The sequence below is a fragment of the Thermobia domestica genome, chromosome 12 (genome assembly GCF_964235325.1).
Source record: "Thermobia domestica chromosome 12, izTheDome1.hap1.1, whole genome shotgun sequence".
Taxonomy (NCBI): Eukaryota; Metazoa; Arthropoda; class Insecta; order Zygentoma; family Lepismatidae; genus Thermobia; species Thermobia domestica.
The window spans coordinates 140,228,556-140,249,121 of NC_137465.1; the positions used below are offsets into that span (position 1 = coordinate 140,228,556).

The window sequence follows — 20,566 nt, forward strand, 5'->3', positions numbered from 1 at the left end:
CAATTTAGGAAATAATGTTTTATGTACTGTAGTGCAAAAATACATTACATTATATACAAACAAAATGTAAAAAGGAAACAGCATACACATATATCTATAAGTTAGTTTTGCTTGCTGTTTTTTTTTGTTTTGTTTTGTTTTGTTTTTAAATGATACATATGGATATTGTACCAGCAAGCAGGTTTCAATATAAAAGAAAATTATGTACTGGATTCAAAACTTGATCCCTCTTCCCCAGGAAACAAATTCCATAAACTGACAGCAAAATAAAAGACACTCAGGCCACATGTGATATATCTCCTAAGGGCAAAGTAGGATGGTCAATAGTTAAGAACACACATGACCAAGAAGGAAACTTAGTGTGTGTATACTTAAGTATACACGTGGCCTGCACTTACCTACGCCGTGTGTATACTTAAGTATACACGTGGCAGTGAACGTGTTAAAAACCATTCAAAATAATCATCCGTTTCGCAGTATAGGTTTTGACCAAGACAAAATCCCATAAAACACACTACATTTTAAAAATGGTTTCACTCCATCGAATATCAACCACGCTTCTGCACATGAAAAATGAACAACGTATACACATAATATACGGTAAGTATTCTTATCTCATCTTGGCTCGTTAAAATCGACCTCTATATTTCTACTCATTTTTTATGAGTCAATAGGTTGGCATTTGTAAACATCACTAAAATGTACACAGCTGATTAGTACAGTAACTGAAGGTAATTGATTTTCAAAGCTTTCACACTATCTTATCACCTTAATGTAATCTCCCAAGGTCCAAAGAGTATGTTTACATTGCAAATATATTAAGATATACAATCACTCCGAGGAACTTACCATCCGACAGATCAACGGCCTGTGACTTTTTGAGGACAGGCCTTACAGATGATAACGATGCAACAGACTGAGAGTCCTCGTTCCCTTTGGAGTCAAAAGTATCTTCATCTGTTTGGGGCAAAGGCACAGTGGAAGTAGGAGATTTTCCATCTACTGAAGTTCTTGTGGTAGGCGAAGTGGAGTCATGAGGAGCAATGCCATCTGGAGACACTAAGAGATGGTATGCCCGTAAGGCCGAGGTTAAATTCCAGCCTTGCCCTGAAATGTTACAGAAAAAATAATATATATATACAAACTATTTCTTTATCATATTCTCCATCTTGTAAAGATACCTAGACAAAGTAATTACAAGGACGTATCAATAAATAAGCCTAGGATGTAAAAACTTTCTGCAGATTGAAATAACTTTTTATTCGAGTTCTTTTAATAAATGAACTTATACATACTTTGTACTTTAATTTACACTGTATTTATTCACTTTTAACGTCACAAATATTTCTTGTCTCCCCTCCCCTACAATTTTTACGCTGGAAATTACGGCCTATGTTTAGCAGAAGGGGTCCAGCTCTTTTCTCTAAACAAATGTTACAATTATGGTAGTTTCTGTTCACATTCGGTTAGTTTAGGGTAGGGTTGGTTAGTTTAAGTTAGGTTAGGCTAGTTTAGGTTACGTTAGGTTAGTTTAGTTTATGTTATATTAGTGTAAGAGTCCCGCATAATTTTCCACAAAAGATGATAGAATTTCGCTTATTTCTACTAATATTACTTTAGTCTAGGTTAGTTCAGGTTAGCTTACGTTAGTTTAGGTTAGATTTGGTTACGTTATGTTACGTCTAAGTACTTGCATCACTCATTTCTCCTATAAATTTTGTGTTTCTTACGTGCTTCTGAACCCCTTGTACTAAACATACCCCGAAATTACATTAGCTTTTTAAACATTTAAAAATAATTACCTGTTGCTTCTAAATTTTCAATTTTCAAATTCAGTAAATTTTGTTACAAAATTCTTCTTACTCACTGAACAAATACCTCAAAAAAAATATTTACAAGATTCATAAAACAGAAAACCCCTTTAATTAGATTAATCCCAAGTACTCTTTGATTCAAAGTATTTTGTGTAATGCAGAGGTCATATTATTAAGCTTCTAACCTTGGTTCAAGTCATCTTAACTGTTACTTTATCAGTTAATTTTCAGCTAACTAATGTCTCAAAAGACTCCTTTGTTGCAATAGGGTGAGAGAAGATTTCAGAGTTAAGAATTTGTTAAAAGATATGGGAAAACTTATCTTTCGAACTATTTATTTATTTAATGATAGTGTATATTATTTGTCTAATGTATTCTTCCCGTACGCATTTTTGCCGATCCCAAACGTTTCAGCATTCTTGCCAATTTGATGTCGAGAACATAATCCAAACAACCCCTGCGGGGCTTCTAACCCGTTCCTACTACTACTACATTTGCTGTGGATCTATATAGTACAAGGGCAAACTTATTTTAATGAATTTTTTTTTAAGAAATAATCGTTAAATCACTTTTTGAATATTATTTTAAATCTTATTTTAACGAAAGAAGTGTTATGAACATTTTTAAAAGTAGTAAAAAAAACTGTCCGTAGGCAGGATTCGAACCCTCGCCAAAAACATTTTCGATACTAGCATGTTACGCTAGACCACTCGGCTATCAGAGCCGACAACAATTCTCGGTTACTTTGTGCTATATGTAGTCATGTCTTGTGATATCACATCTGTATCGACCAATCAGATCATAGGATATGCTGAAACGTTTGGGATCCGCAAATATGCTTCCCGTACCACGCAAAACAGACTTAGTTTTCTTTCTTCTTCTTCTTCTTTTTTTTAAAAATCTTTTACAAGTCGATTACATTTTTTGATGTGAATAGGCTTCATTTACCATTTTGTTCAAAACATGTTTAGGACGTAATTTTAAAGAGTAATTGTTCATTATTAAATGGTACTGAAACTAATAATACTCTAACACTATTTGCATCTAAATATTATTTATGTATTATTTACATTTATAACAAACTTTATAACCTTTCTAATTTTTAACTGTTGCATACTTTGTGTAAATTATTGAATCCATACTTAATGCTGGTTCCTTGATAATAATGCAAAATGACTCAAGTGTTTCTTTCAACTTGAGTTTTCGATCACCTATACGAGGTTTTCTTAAGGTAAGTACGTTTTGAAATAATACTAAAACACGTATACTTTCCCAAACAATTTTATTATTACACGAAAGCTTTATCTTAATCTACTTTTCTACATAGTTTCCACCAATATTAAGGTACTTACCATATCGTACAACAATATGTAAATGGTGTTATGAGTCCTTGTTTCTTTCCAATGGACTTCACTTAACAAATTTGTTATCCTCAACTAGTACTATTCAAAATATTCAGCTAAGTTGATAAAGTCTTTATGAAATATTCTATTGTACTGAATGAAAATATGTCGGAGTAGACTCTCCTTCGTCATACTAAGTCATCGGACGGACTAGGATAAGCACCTTAACATCTTGGATCCAATGACAAATACATTATACACTATGTGAACAAAAGTATCCGGACACCCTAGAAACATACGTTTTTCATATTAGGTTTTTCGTATTGTGCTGCCACCTACTGCCAGGTACTCATTATCAGCGACCTCAGTAGATACATCGTGAGAAAGCAGAATGGGGCACTCCGCGAAACTCACGGACTTCGAACGTGGTCAGGTGATTGGGTGTCACTTGTGTCAGAAGTCTGGTACGCGAGATTTCCACATTCCTAAACATCCCTAGGTCCACTGTGTCTGATGTGATAGTGATGTGGAAACATGAAGAGAGACATACAGCACAAAAGCGTACAGGCCAACCTCGCCTGTTGACTGGCAGATACCGCCGACAGTTGAAGAGGGTCGTAAAGTGTAATAGGCAGACATCTATCCAGACCATCACACAGGAATTCCAAACTGCATCAGGATCCACTCCAAGTACTATGACAGTTAGGCGTGAGGTGAGAAAACTTGGATTTCATAGTCGAGCGGCTGCTCATAAGCCACACATCACGCAGGTAAATGCCAAACGACGCCTCGCTTGGTGTAAGGAGCGTAAACGTTGGACGATTGAACAGTGGGAAAACGTTGTGTGGAGTGACGAATCACGGTACATAATGTGGCGATTCGATGGCAGGATGTGTATGGCGAATGCCCGGTGAACGTCATCTGTCAGCGTGTGTAGTGCCAACAGTAAAATTCGGGGGTGGTGGTGTTATGGTGTGGTCGTGTTTTTCTTGGAGGGAGCTTGCACCCCTTGTTGTTTTGCGTGGTACTCTCACAGCGCAGGCCTACATTGATGTTTTAAGCACCTTCTTGCTTCCCATTGTTGAAGAGCAGTTTGGGGATGGCGATAGCATCTTTCAACACGATCGAGTACCTATTCATACTACACGGCCTGTGGTGGAGTGGTTACACGACCTTAACATCTCTGTAATGGACTGGCCTGCACAGAGTCCTGACTTGAATCATATAGAACACCTTTGTGATATTTTGGAACGCCGACTTCGTGCCAGGCCTCACCAACCTACATCGATACCTCTCCTCAGTTCAGCACTCTGTGAAGAATGGGCTGCTATTCCCTAAGAAACCTTCCAGCACCTGATTGAAAGTATGCCTGCGAGAGTGGAAGCTGTCATCAAGGCTAAGGGTGGGCCAACACCATATTGAATTCCAGCAGCACCGATGGAGGGCGCCTTGAACTTGTAAGTCATTTTCAACCAGGTGTCCGGATACTTTTGATCACATAGTGTATATGGTTTTCTTTTTATCAAACTATGTGGGAAAAGTAACTTGTATGTGAGATTTAAACTGCCCGTACGGCATTTGTGGTTTGGATTGCACACCAAAAATGACAGCTAAATTCAAAATAAACTACCAAATGATAGAGAATTCGAAATAAGGTGGAAATATATAATAGCTGTGAGAGCACCTAAAAGTGCAGTTACGGGAAGAAAAAGAAAAAAAAAAACTAAGAGATATAAGTTAATAAAGCACTTTTGATGTACGAAGTATTATAACTTTAAATCTAATTTTGTTGAGATCCCAAGCTTATTTCTGTTTCGGCACAATTAGTTAATGCCAAGCTGAAAATGATATTAAATCTTTCAGTTTTACGTTCCACGCTATGTCATGTAGATAACGGTGGTTATCAGAATGAGCGAAATGGTGCAATGAAGAAAGTGAGAGGAAACTAAAAAACCCAGAGGAAATCCATGCACACGATGTTTATCCATCGCAAAGCCCATTTGATGTAAGCTGGGATCAAACTAGGACCCCATGCGGCAGAGGTAAACGCTCTACCATTGAGCGACAGCGGCCCCCTATATCCTCTTAAAATATGTATACTGAAAACCTCACATCATTTATCAATAAAATCAATGGCAACTGCAATCTTTTACTAATTAAAAAAATCAATTTTATATATCTATACTTTGACAAAATTATCTATATTTGATTACGTCAAACAATCAAAACAAATTTTTATCATATTTTTTAAAGAAAGGAAAATACCTATGATCGAAAGGTAAACAATAACCTGAAACGAAAATAGTGCACATCCTGTATATCTGTATAAATCATCAATAGACAACAGAAGTCAAGTCACCTCATAATTATGTGATTTGCAGAGCTCATGAGCACTGGTCAATAGTCTTAGTATTCTGTCAAACAACGAGGTAAAAACATGACAATTATTATCTGTCTAAGGAACTCATATCGGTATCCATTTCTTCATAACGACGGAGTAGTGATGGTTGAATTGCATAATTATGAAATACGACATATTTCCGATTGCAGTGTCAACTGCAGTGACTGAAGATTCTCCCTATTTTCTATCATATCAGGTAAACAGCAGTATAGTACCCTGAATTAAATGTCACTCCCTCTTCCCTAACTTTTGTCCAAAAAGAAATTAAAAACTAAATTATCAGGAACAAATGACATAACAGAAACCTCATAAAAATAAAGTTTCTTTTATAAGCTAACAAAAAGTGTATTAAAGCAATAAGCAAAACTTTCTTATGGCTACATGTTTAGCGTTTTGTTTATGGGTGGAAGACAAGGGTCCATCCTTGATAAGAGTATATCTTGTTCGTCTCCCACTGAGTTGTAAGCTTTCATCTCGGAAGTATCAGTGCTTAAAAAAGACATTCCACATCAAAAACTAATTAGCTCAAGTACGAAATGTATTGTAATTGTGTTAAGCACAGTTCATTATCAGTGAAATCTGCAGGGTATTTTGGTGTCTAGATTTACTTTTGTCCTATACACTGCCCTTTCTTTCTAAAGATATAAATGAAAAGAAATATCTTTTACAGCTGCAACAGTTATGCATTGTTTGTTATAGGATATGAATAAGAACGAGGTGATTGATGATAAAGTAACTGATGGATGAAAAAGCAGGAGAACCCATGGGCAAGATACTGGTCATCACAACTTTCACAATAACAAACTTTTCTCGGTTAGCATACTATTTACTCTGCGATATAAGAAATGAGAGTGAATTATGCATAATACTAGATTAGGGATAAATTATTCTATTACAAAAAAAAACAGAGAGCATAATGTTCCTAACTTGTTTGAATAACATTGATATGCCATATCTCATGTTCGATATTGATGAGCTAGAATTGAAACATATTTTGTGAAATTCTTTATTGTCAAGTTAAGTTTTATTTTTTAAACATATAATAAAATCTTTATATTAAATGCTATTCATACATAATGTTTTATATTCATGAAAAGAGATCGCGGAATTATTAAAAATAATTTTAATAAAATTTCAGCCATTTTTACTGTTGAAAGAACAGCAGTTTTCTTTTCATTAACACAGACAGCGATAACCTTTAGCTATCTGTGGTTACTTAAATACATTTAAAAGAAAATAATCACGTTTGAGATTGACATATACAACTGTAATTTACATATATGGTTTGAATCACTAAATATTTACACAGGAATTCCGGTAACGGTTTAAGTCATTGTCGCTTTTATACATAGTTCTGAATTAGCATATAAAAGCTAACTTCACTAGCTGTTCGCTCTTAAAGGTTAATTAGTATTTGGCGTCTGATGAAAAATAATGTACAAGTATTTATATTCAGACTTTAAATCAAGTCAGTCTGGTGTGGATTTATGTTCAGGCAGATCACTTTGACTGAAGGCGAGAACACACAAACACACAAGTGACAACGTTGAAACTCAAAAGATGTTGTTTCCCATAGTGGTACTACAAAGACATTAGCCAATAAAGAGAACCTGCTTTGTCTCTAGCTGTCAATGGAAGTTCACGTTCTTATATCAAAGTGGTATTAAAAGAAAAATTACTTGTTAAAAAAATCTGATGATCGTTATTCACGCGAAGTACTGTCCCTGCTATTGCGGTATTTTTTGAGTATGTTGGTATCAAGGAAAAAGGAAATAATAATAATAATAAAAAATCTTACCATTCCAAACAAATGAAAGTATATTCTCTCTCTCTCACTCTATGTACGGCTTCTTTTAACCTCCAGCGACTAATGGACTTGCAACCGTAATTTTGAAGTTAGAAGTATTACTTAATAACATTTATTTAATCACTATGGGAACACGATTTACCACAGTAGCTCTCTTTCTAGCATATATGAACACATCGTATGGACTTTCCTTAATTAGATCTGTAAGATATTATTCATCTTACATTTTCCCCTTGTTGTACATAAATACGCATGAAAAAAAGTTAGTTCTAAGTCTTCAAAATGAAATGTGAATCTACTTTTTAACATGTGGTCAGGGATTAAATTCTAATGTCATTGGGATGGTGAGGCCTCGTCCAAATGTTATTTTGACGCACTGTATACATGGAACGTACTGAAGGAGAAAGACATAAGGAAGGGACCTATACCAACTAAATTACATTTCATAAGTGCATGATACTGTTAAAATTAATACTGCAAACTACTACTTTTTTTACATTAAATATTTGAAACGAATGGCGTTAGTAGTAACTGAGTGATTTAGTAACGGGGTTCCTCTATCAAACTGCTTCAAGAAATAACGAACTCGGACTCCCCCTAAACTTCATTTCTGTGTATGGCGAGACCCACACGTTTTCCACGGGATCGAGGCTGAATCATGCGCATGGAAAACATGCAAACCGTAAGTCCCTTTGCTAGTCGAGAGAGAGAGAGAGAGAAGGGGAGACGCAACACCAAGAACCTTATTTGGTCAAAATAGAAACGTAGTTTGGCCCCTTTCTTCAAAATTTACGACTAATATTCGTAGTCATTTTTAATCAACATTAGTTGGGTACTGCACGAGTCACATTTTTTCCCTCTTTAATACGAAAGTACTACTAAATACGTGTACCTTACCTTTAAGAATATTGAGAGCAACTGATTTATCTGCTCCTGTCTGGGCTATAAATTCAGCCACCAGATCTGACTCCATTCCCCATCTGCAAGAGTTGAAGAACAGAAGTTTCATTACTAAAACAAAGACTAGTAATCACTCTTATCGTCACAGTTACTGCTACACATTCTATTTCAAAATGATAATTTTATCAATTTTCATACTGTATTTATACAAAGTATTGTGAGCAATTACACAGGATGTTTATCAGTCACTTCTGAATCATTTTGAGGCGGTAACTATAAGATAAGAATGTTTCGTATCTCTGTGGTTTGTATATATATTGTATAAATTGATACCGAAGCTCAAAAATGAAAAACAATAGTTCTCAAAAGTTAACGAAGATTTTGAACTGCATATTTTTATGTGTCTATTGTAAGATGTAACATCGTTACGTTTTATTGGATGAACGACGGCTTCAAATTGATTGACGAAAAACATTATTAAGAGAACTGCTTACGTTAAAGGAACCTAAAACTGTAAATGATCATTGCAAGCACAGATATTACTATGGGCGTCAATTCTGAGGTTCTGACGCCTCCTTCTTCCTGCAGTGTGATTGAGCCGACCTGTTTGTATTAAAATCCTAATTGGTGTCTCGTTAGATATCTGACAAACCTGAATCTCCACCTCCCCAAGTTAGGCAGAATCGACGCCGTTGCATATTACAAAGGTCACTAGAAAAATTTTGCAATATGGCTTTAATTTTCATACTTTTTCGAAAGAATTTCTACTACAGTCTGCGCACTTCTGCACTGATTGCGAACGTAGTAAATTTGTCGAAAACGATTACGTACGAGATAATTACAGAAATGTTGAACATGAGAGAAAAGTGTGTGCGGAACTTGCGCCCAAACCGTTGACTGACGATCAGAAGGCATGGCGTGTGGCTGTTGCTGTAGAAATGGTTGCATGTTTGGATGAGGATCCAAATTGTTTAGACAATGTTATCACTGGCAACGAAACGTGAATCTTCGAGTATGACCCGGAAACAAAGCCACAAAGTGAGGTGTAGCACAAGAAGCAGTCTCCAAAATCGAAGAAAGCTCGCATGAACAAGTCGCGCGTCAAATCCCTGCTTATTGTGTTTGTCGACACGAAAGGAGTAGTGCACAGGGAGTTTGTACCTGCCGGACAGACCGTCACCGGTAAATTTTACGCAGCAGTGCTCTGCCGTTTGAAGGATCGCGTTCGCTGGCTGCGACCGGAGATCGCCGACAAGTGGACACTCGATCATGACGATGTGCCCAATCATACGTCGTTAGTTGTCACCGAGTATTGGCCAGAAACAACGTGGCAACACTATCGCAGCCACTTTACAGTCCCGACCTGGCTCCGTGTGACTTCTTTCTGTTTCTCCGCATCAAGAGGGCCCTGAAAGGACGGCGTTTTGAGATGATTGACGCGGCCCAAACAGCTTCGACGAGGCACCTTAACAGTGTTCCGGTTGCCGAGTTCCAGGGAGACTATGAAAATTGGAAAAAGAGCATGCATCGGTGTAGCGATGCCCAAGGAGCCTATTTTGAAGATTTCTAGTTCATTGTACACAAAAGTCAATACATGTATTTCATATTAAATTAGTCATTCGGACACACCCTGTATAGAGACGTGCATTTCTGAACATTTTATTGCATGACATTTAATGAAAAATCCTACAGATGAATAAACAGTGTATTTTAGTTTTTTGGGGGAGGCAAACTTTGAGATCAAGATTCCATAATCTCGTAACTTTCATGTCTGAATTAAGAAACTGTTTGTAGAAAGCGTACGTCAAGAAAGTGAGGAAAAAACGACTTGGAAATCAGTTTACTTCATCACACAGTTGAAAGTACACACCTCGCGGATAGCATTCATTGTAACTAAAACAACTTTATTATAATTATTAGCGAAATGAAATTTTAGTTTAACATCATACGCATATGCCCTTTTGGTTGAAGGAGACTAATGATTAATGAAAATGAATGATTGTGAAATTAATTTGTTTGTGCTCCCCCACCAGGAATCGAAACCACGCACATCAAAGGTGAAAGTGTTAGCCACTAGACCAGCGAGAATAGTTATAATTATTTGAAATTGTTGGATATGGGATAACATTAAACTGTCATTTAAAATAAGTTAGTGACAATAATGTATAGTAGTAATAAAGTTAGTCATAATAGTAGCTTCTGAAACTGTCTACAGTATAAAAGTGGACAAAGAGCGTATAGTTTTACAGTACAATCTGATGGATTCATGAAATTTTCAAAATCAATGCAAACTACACCTTTGTAGCTATATCTACGGAGGGAGCATAGGTAAACAAACGATTGACGTTCTCGCTTCGCAATCAGGAGCTATAGGAGTTCCAATCCCGTAGCCTCTCTTCAGGTTTCCCAGTTTTTTTTTTTTTTTTTAATCGCAGTTCCTTATGCATACTGAGATCATACAGTGTGAAATAAACCCATATCTGTATCTGAAATGTTATTAGTAAATAGTAAATGATAGTGTAACAATGCGTATAAAAAAGTTTCTGAAATTATTAACAATAAACCACTCATTTCGCTGTTGAGTCCGGAACTAAAAGTTAGTAAGAAAAACTTGTATTTCTCATTTAAGTACACTACAGTCCCGTTAACTGAATTTCCAGATTAAACGAATCGCTTTCAAAAATAGCCTTTACCAGAGAAACGAATCGCTTAAAAAAATAGCCTTTACCAGAGAAATATTAAAAGAAAATATCAGTTTTTTCACAAGCTGAATTAAACTTTACTGTTTTAATCGTACGGCTTTAGTTTAAGAATGTTAAGTTCCAATGTTCAGTTTCGAAGGCATCATACAGGGTTTGTCTGGAAAGTAATGATATTGCTGCGTAGGAAATAAAATTTATTGATCCAACTGGTACAATTTGTTAAAATTTTTCGAAGTACTCTCTCGGGCTATCGACACAGCGCTGCCCTCCTGGAATCCAGCTTCCGATAAACCCCTTAGAACACCCATCGTTGTTGTTTGGATAGCCAAAATATCGTCAAAATGGCGACCTATTAAGCTTCTCTTGAGCTTCGTGAATAGGAAAAATGTCTGCTGGGCTTATGTCGGAACTACACGGTGAATCCAACAGCGTGATGATTCCAGCAAGTATTCACGTCACAACGAATGCGATGTGACTTGGTGCGTTATCGTGAGTACGTTCCAGCTTTGGCAATCTCGGGTCGGACGCGATTGACTCTCTCGCAGGCATTTGAGGACTTCCACGTAGTAAGCCGTGTTGACAGTCCTCCTTTGAGGCATAAATTCTTTGTGTACCAACCCCGTTCTCGTCAAAGAAGACAATAACCATTGTCTTGATCCTAGATTTAGACACCCTTGCCTTTTTGGGGCACAGGGATTCATTGGTGTGCCGCTCCAAACTTCGGCGTTTGTTTTCAGGGTCGTATTCGGACATCCATCTATCGTCACCTATTACACTCTATAAAAACTCTGGTCCAATCTCCATTTGCTCCAACATTTGATGGGAAATGCCAAGTCGTTTTCCCTTTTGTCCATCACCAGCACATTTGGCATTATAAATCTTGCACATGTTCAAATTTTCACCAACAATTTCGTGTTTTGGGTAGATTTAGTTCTTTGACTATCATTCTCACACTCAAACGACGGTCTTGGTCCAACAGCTCCTTCACTTCGACGATTTTTTTTTTTACACGGCTTGTCGAAGGGCGCCCAGAACATTCGTCGTCCTCCACGTTTCCCTAGTCCATTCTTGAAATATTCATGCGAACGGAATACCCTGACTCTCGACAGGGCTTGGTCCTGGCAGGCTTGTGTCCATGGACGTCTCTGAAGCGGGTTTTCCAAGCTTGAAACAAAATTTAATGGCTTATCGTTTCTCAAGCGAACGCTGCACTTTGAGCTTATAAAAACTGACGTAATTTTCGAACACTGTTTGGACAATAAGCGACACTTACTTTACCAGCTCAGAAGCGACTGATCCGGGTAATGTTGGTTAGCTAAGACCCACACCACCAATCCCGCTTGTGCCGGACGCATTGTTGACGACTGAAGCGTCGTGAGGTGGCCAGACTCATTACTTTCCGGACAAACCCTATATGTTGCGATAAACGTCTTTTCAAGCTGAAATTATATCAAATATGCAGTACTTTATGTTAAAAAAAAATTCGGTTTAGCCTTCGCTTAGCCGATGCACCATCGGTCCCATCAAATTTAATTAAACGATACTCTAGTGCAGGGATTCTCAACCTGTGGTAAGCGAGATGCTGTTGATGGTATTACGACCATACGAATTATGATAACTAACTAACTAAACTAACTCTATGGCCTATGGAACCCGGAGGTTCAGTGCCGCGTTCACAAAAGCTCTCCACTGACTTCTATCCTTAGCTAATTGGATCCAGTTTCTACCTTGTATTCCTATCTCTGCGAGATCCATCTTAATATTATCCTCCCATCTGCGCCTAGGTCTTCCTAATGGTCGTTTTCCTATGGGTCTACCAGTCAAGACTTTCAAAGCGTTTCTACTTTCTTCCATTCTAGCTACATGACCTGCCCACCTAAGCCTCCTAGACTTGACGACCCTAACAATGTTGGGTAAACCGTATAAACTATGTAGTTCCTCGTTATGAAGCTTCCGCCATTCCCCATTCTCGTTCCTCTTGGGTCGGAATATTCTTCTCAGGATCCTGTTCTCAAATACTTTCAGTCTATGTTCTTCCCTCAGAGTAAGCGACCATGTTTCGCAACCATACAGAACAACAGGCATGATTATCGTTTTATATATTTTAAGCTTCAAATTCCTCGACAGTTATAATGATAGTATAATTAATAATATGTTTTGGTGGTACGCCGGTGGAAAAGGTTGAGAAACCCTGCTCAAGTGTACTTTGCAGTTTATACAGCATTGATGAGACTTCTTAACATATCTTACGAGGGACCCTATCCAAGTGAGACTCTGACTTCGAGTCGAGACTATGGTCGTTGGATACCTTGTCCCAAAAGAACATAACACGAAAAGTGATACATCCTCGATCGTAACCGTTGCAGAGATATAAGCGTGAAAAGTTCGAAATTGAGCTCCATACTATACATTACAAAGTCAGCTTCCGGGTCAGATTTGGCGGAAACGGTCAGGTAAGGAAACTCAGCGAATACATATCAAAGTAGTGTTGGGAGCCCACCACCTTTTGAATGAAAAAAATGTTGCCCCCGGGGCACTCGCAGGGTCCCAGGCGGGGTCCAACTCAAAATTGGCAAATGGAACCGGGGATCAAGTAGCATATTGTATGAAAGCTAGTGTTAAATAAAAGAAGATAGAACAAATCTCAACTCTCTATGATGACCCTGTGCAAACGGGCAACTGGTCAAAATGTCAATACAACCTACATCAGAAAATATATGGCCACTGTGAGAGACTCTGCAACAATTTGTTTAACTTCAATACCTTGCATTTTTAAACGTGTTTTTCTGTCTTGTTATTGTCACAACTTAACGGATTTAGAAGAGTGGCCATATATTTTCTGATGTAGGTTGTATTGACATTTTGACCAGTTGCCCGTTTGCACAGGGTCATCATAGAGAGTTGAGATTTGTTCTATCTTCTTTTATTTAACACTAGCTTTCATACAATATGCTACTTGACCCCCGGTTCCATTTGCCAATTTTGAGTTGGACCCCGCCTGGGACCCTGCGAGTGCCCCGGGGGCAACATTTTTTTCATTCAAAAGGTGGTGGGCTCCCAACACTACTTTGATATGTATTCGCTGAGTTTCCTTACCTGACCGTTTCCGCCAAATCTGACCCGGAAGCTGACTTTGTAATGTATAGTATGGAGCTCAATTTCGAACTTTTCACGCTTATATCTCTGCAACGGTTGCGATCGAGGATGTATCACTTTCCGTGTTATGTTCTTTTGGGACAAGGTATCCAACGACCATAGTCTCGACTCGAAGTCAGAGTCGCACTTGGATAGGTTCCCTCGTTAGTGATGAAGATGATGATAATTACAATTAAACAAGTGAGTTTCCCTTATTTTGAGTTTAACGTCCCTTTCAGCAGCGCGACTATATGAGACGGGACCTACTGATTAAAGTGGAATCCGAACCACTTGAAACAAGTGAGTTTCGTTTCAAAATGTGAATGACTTTTAAACTATGGGAATTCAATACTCAAACTTGAAGTACTACATGTATAACTATTACTTTCAATAGATTAATAAGATCAGCGGTAGAACCTGTTCCTCGGACGCTGAATCCATATCAAAAAGCCATTACACGCCACGCCTTACTATTTTTGTTCTATGACGATAAAGGTTGAAACCGGAGATCGTTAATCTGAACCACTTCCAGATTGAATAGATGGTTGAAGAAGGAGACAGAACCCACTATTGGGAAGCTGAACCAACTGCAAAAAAGTGCATCTCGATATCTCTTATCGTCTTTGCTCTACGAAAGTCTGTATCAGAACCGGTAGTTGTAAATTTCAACCACTTCCGATTTCGGTAGTGTTATGCGTTGTGATGGTATGCTCTCTTGACATCCTGAATCAACTCCAGAAAACAGCTTGTCGCTATATGTTTTTTTTATTCTCTGGCGAGAAATGTTGATACCGGAAATAGTTAATTTGAATCACTTCCGATTTGAATAGAGAGGTAACGGATGAGATGAAACCTATTCTTTGGACGCTGAATAAATTGAAAAAAATCTCGATATCTTTTAGCGTTATTCCTTCATGAAAATTAGTATTGAAATCAGAAGCAGTAAATTTCAACCACTTCCCGTTTTAGCAGTGTGTTGCGGATTTTGACACTGAATCGATTGTAGAAAACCGCTTCCCGCTATCTATTACCGTTCTCGTTTTATAACAATAAATGTTGTACCGAAAATGGCTAATTTGAACCACTTTCGGTTTGAATAGAGATTAATAAAGAAGATGAAACCTATTCTTGGGATAATGAATTGATTGCAGAAAACCGCATTTCAATCAGGGTTGGCAAAAACCGTTGTTTTTATTGAAAAAAACAAAAAAAAGTTCTTTTGGTTTAAACCCGTTTTTTTTTTCTTTTCTTTTCTTTTGTTTGGGGGGGGGGTTAAATAATTTGCTCAATGTATTTATATCACATATGGATAGAAATAAGTTTGTTTCGCCTTCATGTTATAATGCAACAACCAGGTTATGCTGGAACGGATCACATCAGCTTAAAGCAGAATCCAAACGGCTTTTCGGCTTACGTCCGAGAGAAATTGTCCTCTATTTGAACTCGAAACCGGGATTAATTGGGCATAAATGAGATACGTCTGCCGACTCACTCACGGAGGACTCTTAATAAAAATACAGTGTAGTGATTTTTACATAATATAATTATCAAGAGTCATTTCAGGACAAAAAAATAAAAAGTTGCAGAAGTGAAATCATTGTACAGAATTACATATGAACAATTTCAAAATACTACAGAGTACAGAAGAACTAATTTAGTCCAAGTTAGTTCACTACGACTTTTATTAGTCCAGGTTAAAGAAATATGTCGACTTAATTTGCATATCAGTAAGAAAAGTGAGTAAAGATACGAATTATTTGAGTCCACTTTGGCTCTGACCAATTTATACATAAATAGATACCAAAGATACTTCTGATTTCAATAAATGCCTCTTGTGAGGTTTGTATGACCCCGCTCCCATAAAGTGCCGCATTTCGATGCATTTTATCAATAGTAAACATTATTAAAACGAAACAATATTTAGAATGTTCTTCGGTTGCAATTGCATAACAATAATAACAAACTACAAAAAATCTCAAAAGAAACATTCATAAACTTATATATAAAAAAGCTGCTTTTGTAGTTTAATATCTCTGAGTAATGAATGGGGAATTTAGGTCTGAATATAATACTATAATATACGGGAGTGAAACGTGATAACTTATAAATGTGTGTTCGTCAAAATGTTACGAACACTTACCCTTTTACGAACATTTTTCGTTTTTTGGTTTAAACCGTTTTTTTTTTTTTTTTTTTTTTTTTTTTTTTAAAGCTGGTTTAAACCATCTTGGTTTTAACCAGCTAACCCTGATTTCAATAGACCCCCGTTTTTGCTGTATGGCAATCAGAATTAAGATTGGAAGTAATATTAAATTTAAACCATTTCAGGTTTTGGTAGGGTACTCGGGATAGTCATGGTACGTTGCCTTGAGACGCTGAATCGTTTGCAAAAAAACTGCTTCTCGCCATTTATTACAGTTTTCGTTCTATCAAAATAAACGCTGAAACAGGAAACGACTAATTTAAACCACTTCCATTTTGAATAGAGAATTAACGAAGGAGACGGAATCTATCCTTTGGACGCTGAATCGGTTGCAGAAAAACTGCATCTTGATATCTCTTACCGTTTTTGCTCTGATACCTGTTGACGAACGGACGAAGTCATTTTGTAAGACTTCCAATAATCATGTACAGCATGGTTTGGAAGTCTAATAATAATCACACCAATGAAATTAGTTTATCAAGATTGAAAATTAAACAGAAACTAAGGATCAGCGTAGCCATTAAAGATTACTTCACATAATGGATTCAGTATATCGTATGTTATCAGTAGGCTTTACTTTCACTAAATTACAATAAAAATGACAGAAAATAATAAAACATACATTTACATTACTCTAACCATAAACGTTTATTTCGTCACTTGCGTCTTTTCCATTCCTTTGAATTATAATTGTGTAGAAGGGAGTTTCGATAAGACACTATCCTGCAAAAAAATAAATAAATAAATATTTCTTTTTAAAAAAATCTTCAAGCAGCAAGTGGGTGGAGAAAGTCGCTGAAAGGGGTCAATAATTCCGTAGTTTTGTGACCTCCTGAGCAACTTACTATACAGTCAAAAACCTATTTATATTGGCCACTATAGGTTCCAGTGAAAATAAGTATATTTCAAAGCAAAGATTGTAACGTAAGTATTTCTGATGCTGTCGTAAAAAATACGTAGTAAAACTTATTTCTGCAATATAAAACATTGTAATATAATTATCATACGTCTCTGTAGCGCAGCCGGAGTTCAATTCCTCAATGCTGCGAATCATATCATGTGCTCGTAATCGAAATTTAAATTATACTAGCTCCGGGAGGAAGTTATAACTGTGCCCATTACAGCACAAGAGTTCAGCAATCTGACTTCTCACGATTAAAAACTTACAAGATTTCAAGTTATTCACGAGTCAAGATATTTTGTCACTAGCTACCAGACTAAAAATTTACACACCAAACAAACATTCAAAAATACCAAATTTGGAGGGAAAACCACTAACTTGGCAACACTGATCAAGATAACCACTCATCCCAATCTATTATATATGAGTCAATTTTCATTCCTAGTAGATGTAGACTTCCAATTTTGTGTACACCTGTTATCACGGCTTATCATTTGACACGCGACATCTCATCCGACCCTGCATACGCCAAGATCCTGTATTTTTATCCTACCTGAGTCATTAAATAGGGAAACGAGAGATGATTGGAAGTTTGATGTTCTCTGTTATCAGCGGTTTGTGTTTACACTCACGATCACGCTGATCTATCGTCATGCTCGATTCTTTCCTACTTTTTTTTTTTTTTTTTTTTTGCTGGATACTCAATAAGCGTATGCTTTTTTCACATATACTCATATTGAACATGCAATTACAATGCGAACAAATGTCCAGATATTTAATATATCAGAATTTTCAATAAATAAATAACGTAAATCAAAAGTAAAAATAAATTTACTATTTTGAAACTGCATTTATAATAGTAAACACCAGGAATGTAACGGGGCGTGTATGGGAGTAAACCGCGTATAGGAATACTCATCTAAGATTTCATAGTCGAGCGTATACGCTATGTTTTGAAAATGCTCTAGTGCAGAGTTTCCCAACCGGTGTGCCGCGGCACACTGGTGTGCCGTGAATGGGCCCCTGGTGTGCCGCGTGGAAATCGAAACAAATTACTAATTCTATAGCAATCAAATTGCAAGACATAGAAAATATGTATATTTGTATTTCACATTAGGTATACTATGAACCTGTACTATAAATCAACAATTTTGAGTTTCATATCGTGTTACTTTTCTGTACATTTTTAATGTTGAGAAAAGTATGTTATCATTGTTATAACTATTATTGCTTCTTTATTGTTTCAAACTATTTCGTAACTTGAAATTTTAAAATATCATTCAATCTTTTCGACAAAGCAAACATGCATACAAATTACCTACATTTATTTTTTAAAAACTAAAAGAGATTTGTTTTGTTTATGCGTTCATTATTTAGTGATCTTTCTTCTTAGTGAAAGGTTGGATACAGTTTTCAAAAAAGAAAGCTTAGTTTTAAAAACCTGAGTCCAATATTTCACTGCAATTGTTTTCTATTTTTAAATTAGAATGAAAAATAAGTATAATGATTTACCATTGGGAAAAAACAGTGATCGAGCTTTCTTCTCTGTGAGGAGATCAGTAATCACAGAAAAAAATACCACGGTATTTTATATTTACAAATAATAATATCTATGAGTGTGCCGCGAGAATTCAAGTTACATCCATAGTGTGCCGCAAGTTGAAAAAGGTTGGGAAACGCTGCTCTAGTGTATACTCAACAAAAAGTTTAGCATCACATCACTGATAGCCATAATATTTTTATTACGTTGCATTTTTTTTATTCTGGCAAATGCGTGCTTAGGTGTATTAAAAATAGAAAAGGGTTGACTGCTGTATCGCCGGACCAATTTTAGGAAATTTACTGGGTCAATTGGAGAATTTAATTAAGTATGTGAGGAAGAATGAAAGTCAGGTAAGAGGAATAGTAAAAGTTAAGAAAATGGTTGTATTTTTTTGGTTGTTTTTGATGTAATAAGCGGCACTGTATGTGGAGGCGGATGAACTATTTCGCGGAGAGTTACACTTGTTTTACTATACGGATCCATAAATTGTAAAAGGGGCAAGAAAAATTTGGGCAAGTCTTTAATGTGCCCATTTCATGTCGAGAACAGAACCATACTAATCTCTGCGGGGCTTCTAACCCGTTCCTACTACTACTACTAATATTATGGATCCGTATAGTAAAACTACACGCCTAATAAGGTAATCTAACGTAACGTAATGTAATCCAACCAAATATAACCGAATGCAGTATATTTTGGTACTTTTTTCGATTTTCAAATTGGTCCGGCGATACAGCAATAATGCCATAGAAAAAAATAATATTTTGCGAAATGTGACCACAACGTAATTTAAACTCGACAGAAATATCTAAAGCGAATAAAATGTTTTACCAGTACTAGACTGTGTTAATAAAAGCTTGACTAAAAGGAAATCTTGCCCGTTGCAGAAAAGTTTGATCCCATCACGTTCCATTTTGAGTAAAGTATCTGCACATACGTAGTCTTACGCAACCCTTGAAATGTAACATTGAAAATATTCTAATGGAAGTCAAGGGAAACATCTTTAAACAAGACTAGAGAGGAGAATTTTCATCCTCTTAGTCTAGTAAGCACCACAAAACACACTTGGATTACGGAAAATCAATATCCTTACTATAATATTACGTTTTAATATATAGGTCTACATACATACGTAAGAAGCTACTCTTCCTAGCCCCCCCCATGAGCTCCTCCGTGGCTAAGTGGTTAGCGTGCGCGCCTTTGGCGCGGGAGACCCGGGTTCGATTCCCGGCGGAAGCTCATGTGGTTCGGATTCCACGTTAATCAGTAGGTCCACGTCTCATATAGCCTCGCTGCTAAACAGGACGTTAAACTCAAAATCAACTCAACTCTTCCTATCCCCCCCCCCCCAAAAAAAAACTGAGGTATGACCGCTCAAGACCGTGCCTAACAGCACGTTCGATGAACTAGAGCTCTGCTCAATGTATAATTTATATTTACAACTTGAATAATATGACAAAATCATGTTTAAAATCACGCATAAAAGGTGAATTACCATTTCCTAATCGTCATAAAATAAATACATGCCAACACTGTCTCGAAGATAACTTAATTACTAGCTAATCAGTTTAATTATTTTGAAAATTAGAGAATTTTTAAGATTGATCTCAGTTTAAACGTTCAGCATTACCTTCTATAAAATACATCTTTCTTTTGCAAATCAACGTAAGTTACATATCTATAGAACGAGAAAATCTGGATGTATATTATTTCAAGTATAAATGAAAAGTTGCTTCATAATAATGCAGTTTGCGTACAGAACAATAAGCAATTGGAAACTATAATTCCTCCAGTCAATTCCGATTCGATTTTGAATT

General features: G+C 36.6%; 1 protein-coding gene across 6 annotated transcripts in view; it reads right to left on the reverse strand.

The window, feature by feature from the left end:
* The window catches only part of LOC145666688 (OTU domain-containing protein 7B-like), a 189,058-nt gene that overhangs the window by 35,157 nt on the left and 133,335 nt on the right, over positions 1-20,566 (reverse strand). For 5 of the 6 annotated variants that reach the window (XM_081734167.1, XM_081734168.1, XM_081734172.1 and 2 more), the window contains exons 2-3: positions 8,263-8,345; positions 850-1,107 (exon numbers count right to left, since the gene is read on the reverse strand). In XM_081734167.1, coding sequence (XP_081590293.1) covers positions 850-1,107; positions 8,263-8,345 — 341 coding nt within the window. Of the gene's footprint in view, positions 1-849; positions 1,108-8,262; positions 8,346-16,927; positions 16,967-20,566 lie in introns of those variants that run through there. The other variant, XM_081734171.1, reaches the window with a different exon arrangement.